The 9716-nt window shown below is 42.9% G+C and overlaps 1 protein-coding gene across 2 annotated transcripts in view; it reads left to right on the top strand.

The window, feature by feature from the left end:
* Window positions 1–203: 203 nt before the first annotated feature.
* LOC129838312 (voltage-dependent calcium channel subunit alpha-2/delta-1-like) overlaps window positions 204–9716 on the top strand; it is a gene marked incomplete at its 5' end in the record, with an annotated part of 56583 nt that continues 47070 nt past the window's right edge. For both annotated transcript variants that reach the window (XM_055905219.1, XM_055905218.1), the window contains 8 exon segments: window positions 204–273; window positions 459–509; window positions 3973–4072; window positions 5834–5992; window positions 7272–7382; window positions 7977–8055; window positions 8313–8362; window positions 8619–8708. In XM_055905219.1, the coding sequence (XP_055761194.1) occupies window positions 204–273; window positions 459–509; window positions 3973–4072; window positions 5834–5992; window positions 7272–7382; window positions 7977–8055; window positions 8313–8362; window positions 8619–8708 (710 nt within the window).

Genomic DNA, 9716 nt, shown 5'->3' with positions numbered 1-9716 from the left:
GTAAAACCACATTTAGAATCAAAGTAAGTTGAATTTAAAATGCAGTGTTTAAAGTCAAACTGTTATGATGTATGTAACATTCAGCTGGTTGTAGTCTCTGTCTGGACTCAAATTAAGCATTATGCTTTTACTGTGAAGTGTGTTGTCTTTTCAAATGCACTTTAAATAAAGTTTGATTTGATTTAAATTGTCTTTGTACCCAGCATCCCCTTGGATGGACTCGCGAAAAACGCCCAATAAGATCGACCTCTACGACGTCCGGCGGCGACCGTGGTGAGTGGAGACACACACACACAAAGATGCATAACCCTGTTACTTTACAATTGACATTTAAAAGTCAGACTGCTTTTGACAATATTTTTTTCTTCTGTTTGTCTATTTGTTGGAATCATAAGACATAAGGTAAAAGTTTCAAGTGTTTTTTCACCGCTGTATTTATTTGCTTGTTTGTTTACCAGGTACATCCAGGGGGCAGCGTCGCCTAAGGACATGCTGATCCTAGTGGATGCGTGAGTGACTCTCTTTTTGTGATTCATATTTACAGTCAGAATCATGACCAGTCTAAAAAACAAGTTCTGACGTCCCCCCACCACCAGCCTGTAATGCTGAGCTTAGAGCTGCATCAGCACTCTCATGACTTGGAGAGACTGAGGAAATAGAATACATCATGAACTATAGCGAAAACATCATTTGTTTTGCTGTGAATGTACACTACCGTTCAAAAGTTTGGGGTCACTTAGAGGGTTTTCTAATGATCAATTAGCCTTTTAAAATGATCAACTTGGATTAGCTAACACAACGGGCCATTGGAACACAGGAGTGATGGTTGCTGATAATGGGCATCTGTACACCTATGTAGATATTCCATTAAAAAGAATCTGCCGTTTTGAGCTACAATTGTCATTTACAAGATTAACAATGTCTACACTGTATTTCTGATCAATTTGATGTTATTTTAATGGACAAAAAATGTGCTTTTCTTTCAAAAACAAGAACATTTCTAAGTGACCCCAAACTTTTGAACGGTAGTGTATACCTAAGAATTCTCAACCACAATTACACGTTTGTTTGCATTTTTATATTTTACTAATCTTGTTCAAGGTGAATTACAGTCAGTGGTTAGTATTACACAGACCTTACACATAGGGGCTCCCGAGTGGCACAGAGGTCTAAGGCACTGTGCTAGAGGCATCATTCCAGGCTTTATCACAACCGGCCGTGATTGGGAGTCCCATACGGCAGCACATAATTGGCTCAGCGGCATCTGGGTTTAGCCAGGGTAGGCCGTCGTTGTAAATAAGAATTTGTTCTTAACTGACTTGTCTAGTTATATAAAGGTTAAAGAAAAAGGAAATGAAACAACATCGGAACACGCTAATAAGTACACAATTTTCATTGTTTTGAACAAAAAATATAAAGCAATACGACAATAGGAATTGTCTGTTGAAAAATGGGAAAACCCTGTAGGTGTCGTAATGGAGTGCCTACAATTCAGGAACTCACTTATTTGTTTTCTTGTAGAACTAAAGTGACAGTGGTTGTGTAAGTGCTGCTACTACCTGTAGCCTGCTTTACACACCTGATACAAGGCAATTACAAGAGTCCCTATAAACTCCCATAATACTCGCTGGGTATATGGCTATTTAATGCAAAGTACATCAGAAATCACTTGGAAACTTGGAAAAGTAGAGCAAGACAGCCAGACTACTTTATCTTAAAGATGAAAGATTAAACTTTTTGGGGGGACCCAACCCAAATTCACAAAGATTTATTGATCTGTCATTCTCACTGAAAGCAGGTCTAAGAAATGATACACCAACTTCAAAAAGCTGAAAATAGAATATTTTGGGTTATGTGAAAGATATTTCACAGCGGTTTAGATGGTATAATGATTCTCTACACTAGACTTGCTTGTTTTGTCACCTAAATAGAAATTAGGCAAACTATTACAATTTTAACAACCAGGAAATGGCGTAGTGATTTCTGCATAGTGCATCTTTAATCAAACCACTATATGCTATTGTATCAACTACACACTAGGCTATCAATGTCATGGTTATCAAGTTCATCAGCAAATCCCTGCTGTATACAGTACATAACATACATAACGGTATCATCTTATTATGTGCTAATGAGAATTGCCTATAGGGAGTTTTTTTTTTGGTCATTGAACTAAAAGGATTTGTCTATATTAGATGGGTAAAGCCCGTGCCACCGCGACACACCCTGATTAATCGGCTGTGCCTGGAATGGAAAGGCTGGCACCGCGCCAGCACCTAAATGAGAACAATAAAAATGATATATGAAAAATCCATTTCGCCCCCTTAGCTCTTGACGAGAGGTAGATAATTGGCAGCCCGACTGACAGGCTATTTCAACATCAAAGCTGTGCCGCTGCCGTCGTGGTGATGCCCGGGCAGAAGGAGTATAAAAGACGCTTCACTCCTCCTTTTTTCCGTTTGGTGCATTTTGTCTTTACCTGCACCCTGCATGTCTTTATATATACACCATCTGCTCTCTACTTCTCTCACATCCAATTTTAACTTGAGTGGTGCTATGTTCAAGTGTAGGCCTATATCATTAAATGTCCAATTCTCGGCGCCGCTACGACAACACGAAATGTCAGAATTAAAGTGACTCACTCTATGCTAATGTTAGCCTTTCATGTAGCGTTAGTGTCGGCTAGAGGAGGCATGGTGATAGCGCTTTAAGTCCACTGCTGGGTTAGCCTAATGACGCTAGCCACTTCCCCTCACATGTTTATCCTGATAGGCCTATATCTAGAGAGCCTATTAGTGTTAGCTAAAAGCCTAGTAGTCACGCGGCCTGTGGTTGTTTTAATGCCTCTTTGTCTCTGTGTGTGTCCCAAATGGCAGCCTATTCCCTATAGTGCACTACTTTTGACCAGAGTCCCATAAGGCGCTAGTAAAAAGTAGTGCACTGTATAGGGAATAGGGTGCCATTTAGCACACGACCCATGTCTCCCACTTCATCACACTCAATGTTAGTTTTATAGCTTCAGCCGTGGCAAATTTAAAGGGCAATGTCTTTCTGGGCCCCTGAATGCTAACAGGCTAGTTAGTGGTCTTATTGCATATGTAATGACGGCACCACACTCAGGCCTAGTGCTAAATATGAATTACAGTATTGTTGAGTTGGTTGAGTCAGATACATGTGTTGTTTATGTGGTCTGATTCCCCTTGCTCAATACCCTGCTGCGGATATTGATGTGTTCATCTAAGAGATATTCAATTGAAATTCCTCCACACAAACAAGAGAAATACAACAGACTATTTTAGCTCTTGGCTGAAGGAAGCAATCCAGTTCAAGTTATATCCAGATCAAACAAACACATATTTGTCTGGAGAACACAGTCATAGATGTGTAACATCTGGTAATAGCCTGCTCCTGTGGTACTTAATGGCCTTTCTCTCCTTCCTGTAGGTGTCTGAGTTAACGGCCTTTCTCTCCTTCCTGTAGGTGTCTGAGTTAATGGTCTTTCTCTCCTTCCTGTAGGTGTTTGAGTTAATGGTCTTTCTCTCCTTCCTGTAGGTGTCTGAGTTAACGGCCTTTCTCTCCTTCCTGTAGGTGTCTGAGTTAATGGTCTTTCTCTCCTTCCTTAAGGTGTCTGAGTTAATGGCCTTTCTCTCCTTCCTGTAGGTGTCTGAGTTAACGGCCTTTCTCTCCTTCCTGTAGGTGTCTGAGTTAATGGCCTTTCTCTCCTTCCTGTAGGTGTCTGAGTTAACGGCCTTTCTCTCCTTCCTGTAGGTGTCTGAGTTAACGGCCTTTCTCTCCTTCCTGTAGGTGTCTGAGTTAACGGCCTTTCTCTCCTTCCTGTAGGTGTCTGAGTTAACGGCCTTTCTCTCCTTCCTGTAGGTGTCTGAGTTAACGCTCAAACTGATCCACACCTCCAAACCAGACAATGACTGTTGTCATAGATATGTAATAACAGGTTATAACGTCTGTCCGTAGGAGTGGCAGTGTCTCTGGCCTCACCCTGAAGCTAATCCACACCTCTGTCAACGAGATGCTGGAGACCCTGTCTGACGATGACTACGTCAATGTGGTCTATGTGAGTATCCAAGGCAGTTGGCAGAACGTGGTCTTTACACATAGGCCATTTATAGGACGAATGGAATGACTGTGATCTTTACCCATTATAATTATAGGACGAATGCAATGACTTTGTGCTAGTCGTTATTGTGTTTGAGGAATGGGTTCTTGGAATGAAAAGCCAACTGACATTTACTCCTGAGGTGCTGACCTGTTGCACCCTCTATAACCACTGTGATTATTATTTGACCCTGCTGGTCATCTAGGAACGCTTGATCATCTTGAAGAACGATCTGGCCTTAATGGCCATGTACTCTTATCTCCACCGGCACAGCCAGAAGAGGACTGGCCACCCCTCCCCCCACTCTCTAGGTTTCTTCCTAGGTTCCTGCCTTTCTAGGGAGTTTTTCCTAGCCACTGTGCTTCTACATCTGCATTGCTTGCTGTTTGGGGTTTTAGGCTGGGTTTCTGGCCTTTTGGTTAAAGTGATCTGGATGAGTGGATGGATTTGTATGTCTTTAATCAGATATGGGCTTGAATGCACACATGAATGTACTGTGTGTGTGTGTGTGTGTGTGTGTGTGTGTGTGTGTGTGTGTGTGTGTGTGTGTGTGTGTGTGTGTGTGTGTGTGTGTGTGTGTGTGTGTGTGTGTGTGTGTGTGTGTGTGTGTGTGTGTGTGTGTTAGAGAGAGACTGGTTGTACAGATGGTGATGCTGATATCATTGTCCCCACAGACCCCTCCCACCCCAGATGTTCGAAACGTGACAGTGACTAATTTCTCTGTCTCCGTGTGCTTCACACACACACACACACACCCACAGCAGAGAAGTAGACCTCTTTGTTTGCTGTTGTGTGTGTCTGTAGTGATAGTTTGTGCACTGATCTCTGTAACTGGAGTGTCTGTAGTAGTGATCTCTGTAACGGGAGTGTCTGTAGCAGTGATCTCTGTAACTGGAGTGTCTGTAGCAGTGATCTCTGTAACTGGGGTGTCTGTAGCAGCGATCTCTGTAACTGGAGTGTCTGTAGCAGTGATCTCTGTAACTGGAGTGTCTGTAGCAGTGATCTCTGTAACTGGAGTGTCTGTAGCAGTGATCTTTGGAACTGGAGTGTCTGTAGCAGTGATCTTTGGAACTGGAGTGTCTGTAGCAGTGATCTCTGTAACGGGAGTGTCTGTAGCAGTGATCTCTGTAACTGGAGTGTCTGTAGCAGTGATCTCTGTAACTGGAGTGTCGGTAGCAGTGATCTCTGTAACTGGAGTGTGTATAGCAGTGATCTCTGTAACGGGAGTGTCTGTAGCAGTGATCTCTGTAACTGGAGTGTCTGTAGCAGTGATCTCTGTAACTGGAGTGTCGGTAGCAGTGATCTCTGTAACTGGAGTGTGTATAGCAGTGATCTCTGTAACTGGAGTGTCTGTAGCAGTGATCTTTTCTTGTGTATGTAAATGTGTACAGAATGATATCAGTGCCCCTTTCAAATGACTAATATTAGTATTTCTAACAACAGACTGTACCAAACATCAATGCCTTAAAATGCAGAGCCGTATTCCCTGTTATGTGTGTGGGTGTGTAGGAACGTATATGTATGGCTCATCCTCTGTCTCAGTGGGAGACTTTTCTATTTCTCTCATTCAGTTCAATGATAATTCAACAACTCATCCCTCCTCTCTCTCTCCCTCCCCCTCCCTCTGTCCCTCTGTCTGGTACAGTTCAATGATAATTCAACAACTCATCCCTCCTCTCTCTCTCCCTCCCCCTCCCTCTGTCTCCCTGTCTGGTACAGTTCAATGATAAAGCGGTGAAGGCGGCATGCTTTCAGAACCTGGTCCAGGCCAACGTGCGGAACAAGAGGTTCCTGAAGGATGCTGTGCGGAACATCTCAGCCAAGGGCATCACAAACTACAAAGGCGGCTTCGAGTTGGCCTTCGAGCAGCTCTCATCGGTAGGGGATGAGAGTGTGTGTGTGTGTGTGTGCTATAGTTTGCTGTGTTTGAATGTATGCACGTACATGCGTGTGTGCATGAGGTTGTGTTAGTTAGGAGGGACTGTGGTGTGGCGTGTGTGAGTGTGTGAGTGCATTCAAGAGAGTGAGCGAGAAAGCGAGAGGAAAAGAAGAGGGAGGGAGAGAGGCATGGCCAGTGTGTCTACAAAACATTAAACATATCCCTTGTATTTTTCCATTCCAACTCTTCAGACTTTGTGTCGCCTGGGTTTTCCCTGTTTTCCATTAGCCCACGTGGTTGATGTAACTCGATGTAATTGAGACATTAGATTAGCTTGAATGATGAGAATAACAATGGAAACACAAGCTATAGTACTAGTAATCGCCCCAGAGGAGACCACCTGTTATTGTTGTCACGTATCGCCATCTGCTGGTGATTTTGGCCATTTCACTCTTCTATTTGTTTCTAATCACTTGGGTTGTAATTCATTTGGTCACACTGTAGCAAAACGTTTGTTATTGGACAACTTCAGGTAGTCTCTCTCCCTGTTTCAGTCCATTTTCCTCCATTTGGTTCCTAATAAATAGGACCCTAATGGCGATACATTAAACCTTTTTCCATCAAACCTTATTTTGATGGGGTGCCCACTTTCATAAATGAAATTAAATGATTTGTAAAAAGGAAGGTCAGCACTCTTAGAATGAAGTTTATTTAAAGTAAAATAAGTGGATTTAATTGGCAATGTTTTGTTCAGGTCTGACCTTTTCAATTCAATAAATCTTAATTGTCCCATCCTAAAGGTCAATTAGTTTGAGTACAACAAATACAAGACCTTGTATTTGATCTTACAATAACTGATTTTCTGATGGTTTGTAAATACACAGTGCATCGTAAACCTAATCACTGTGCTTCAGTCATTTAAATGACATAAAATGTATGTTGTGTTGTTTTCTCCCCCCCCCCCCCCGTCTCTGTGTCCCTACTCATCCTCTCTCTCGTTCTCTCTCTGTGCTGTGTCCCCCCCCGTCTCTGTGTCCCTACTCATCCTCTCTCGTTCTCTCTCTGTGCTGTGTCCCCCCCCCCCGTCTCTGTGTCCCTACTCATCCTCTCTCTCGTTCTCTCTCTGTGCTGTGTCCCCCCCCCCGTCTCTGTGTCCCTACTCATCCTCTCTCTCGTTCTCTCTATGTGCTGTGTCCCCACTCCCCCCCTCTCTCTCTTTCTCTCTCTGTGAACCCACTCTTTCTATCCCCCCTCCGTCATCCCCCTCTCTCTCTCTAGTTGAACGTGACCCAGGGCAGGGCGTTGTGTAACAAGATCATCATGCTGTTCACTGACGGAGGAGAGGAGAGGGCCCAGGAGATCTTCCAGAAGTATAACGCTGACAAAAAGGTTGGTTGAGAGATGGTGACGTCTCCTACACACAGACATAAGGAACCCTCAGGAAGAGGTTCTGTGGGTAGTTTACATGATCCTGGGGAAGATCTCCATCAGAGGAGTTGCTGCTACAGGATGCATTCTGTTGTGCATAAATCAAAGCGCTTCAATTACTCAATGATACAGATGTGTTTATCACGGGGGGCTGGTTGCACCTTAATTGGGGAGGACGGACTCATGGTAATGGCTGCAACAGAATCCATGGAATAGTATTCAAACACATCAAATACATATTTTCCTAGTGTCTGATACCATTCCAGTCACTCCATTCCAGTCATTATTATGAGCCGTCCTCCCCTCACCAGCCTCCTGAGGTGTGTATATTTCTTCATAATCGGCCGTATACTGTGTAAATATGTTTGGTAAGCAGAGTGTAGAAATCCCAGGGCAACGGGTGGACTAGTGTTCCCATCTCTTGCTAGATAATACACACCAACATATACATACTGTAGAGATATAAAAGTCATATGCATACACTGAAACATACTGTACACAGATACATACATGTTAAATCTATTTGTGACCCTTGATCCTATGTTAACCCTTTAGGTGCGGATATTCACGTTCTCAGTGGGCCAACACAACTATGACAAAGGACCAATCCAGTGGATGGCCTGCACCAACAAAGGTACGCAACACACATACGTCATGGCCCTGCCTGAATACTACATCCTTCCTACCTATTTCATATGACTAGATTAGGAGAAGCAATGTGTCCACACCAATGCTTTTACAGTAGGACCATGTCAGACAAGAGACGACTTCCAGGAAGGGAACAAGGATGCATTGTCATGGAATTCAATCAGAGCCAAAGTCTTCCATACTGTGTCCTGGTATGTTATATTGTAAATGATGACGTGTAAAGGTGAAATACTTGTGTTCCAGGGTACTATTACGAAATCCCCTCCATCGGTGCTATCAGGATCAACACTCAGGTAAACAGTAATCAAATAGATCTTAAAACACTGAAGTCTAAACTCAACTATAAGATGCAAACCTTGCTTTGGTGCAAATGTTCAGTAAATCTGGCACGTTGTAGTAATGCTATACAGTGTTTCTACAGTTCTTTAGAGTTTGTGTCTGATGCCCTCTAGTGGTCATATGATACACCTCTCTATATAGTCATGCTATTCAATGCACAGCAGTGATTGTTTCATTGGTTTGGTCTGATTCCTCTCTCACACACAACAGGAGTACCTGGATGTACTGGGAAGGCCCATGGTCAAAGCAAACAACAAGGCCAAGCAGGTTCAATGGACCAACGTTTACCAGGACGCACTGGTACGTTACACCAACTGACACAATGTTGAACGGGGGATGAAATATGAGCCAACAGCAGTGGTGTGAATATAGTTACAGCATCAGAAATAGTGTGAAGTTGTATTCTGAATGGTTACAGTGAAGATGGGTGAAGTGTGTACACTTCAGGGTTGGAGTCAATTCCCCAAATGCAATTCTAGATCAATTCTCTCCCTGTAAATTCCATTGAATTAAATTCAAAATACAGGTCAGTCTTTGAATTCAGAGATAATTCAATTCCTCTCAATTCCAAATTCCAAGAATTAAATTCCCTAATTCAATATTATCCCCAATAATTCCACAAATTCCAACTCAAATTCAATTCCCCCAGACTTTCAGGCTGGTCATGTCACTGTTCAGACAGCCTGGCTGTACAGGAAATATAGGAACACAGGTTGAAATGGTTCAGAACAAATCCTACAGTACACTTTTACACTATTCACTCCATTAACCCTTGTGTGTTCATGTTTTTCTTATTGATGGACCCACAACATTATTGGGTTTTTAAAGTGTACCGGAGTTGGGATCAAGTTTACATTAAAGTGCACCAAGGTGGGGTCAAGTTTACATTAAAGTGCACCAGGGTTGGAGTCAAGTTTACATTAAAGTGTACCAGGGTTGGGGTCAAGTTTACATTAAAGTGTACCAGAGTTGGGATCAAGTTTACATTCAAGTGTACCAGGGTTGGGGTCAAGTTTACATTAAAGTGTACCAGGGTTGGGATCAAGTTTACATTAAAGTGTACCAGGGTTGGGGTCAAGTTTACATTAAAGTGTACCAGAGTTGGGATCAAGTTTGCATTAAAGTGTACCAGGGTTGGGGTCAAGTTTACATTAAAGTGTACCAGGGTTGGGGTCAAGTTTGCATTAAAGTGTACCAGGGTTGGGGTCATGTTTACATTAAAGTGTACCAGAGTTGGGGTCAAGTTTACATTAAAGTGTACCAGGGTTGGGGTCAAGTTTGCATTAAAGTGTACCAGGGTTGGGGTCA

This window comes from Salvelinus fontinalis, chromosome 39 (assembly GCF_029448725.1).
Source record: "Salvelinus fontinalis isolate EN_2023a chromosome 39, ASM2944872v1, whole genome shotgun sequence".
NCBI classification, from domain to species: domain Eukaryota; kingdom Metazoa; phylum Chordata; class Actinopteri; order Salmoniformes; family Salmonidae; genus Salvelinus; species Salvelinus fontinalis.
This window is presented reverse-complemented; position numbering and strand designations above follow the sequence as displayed.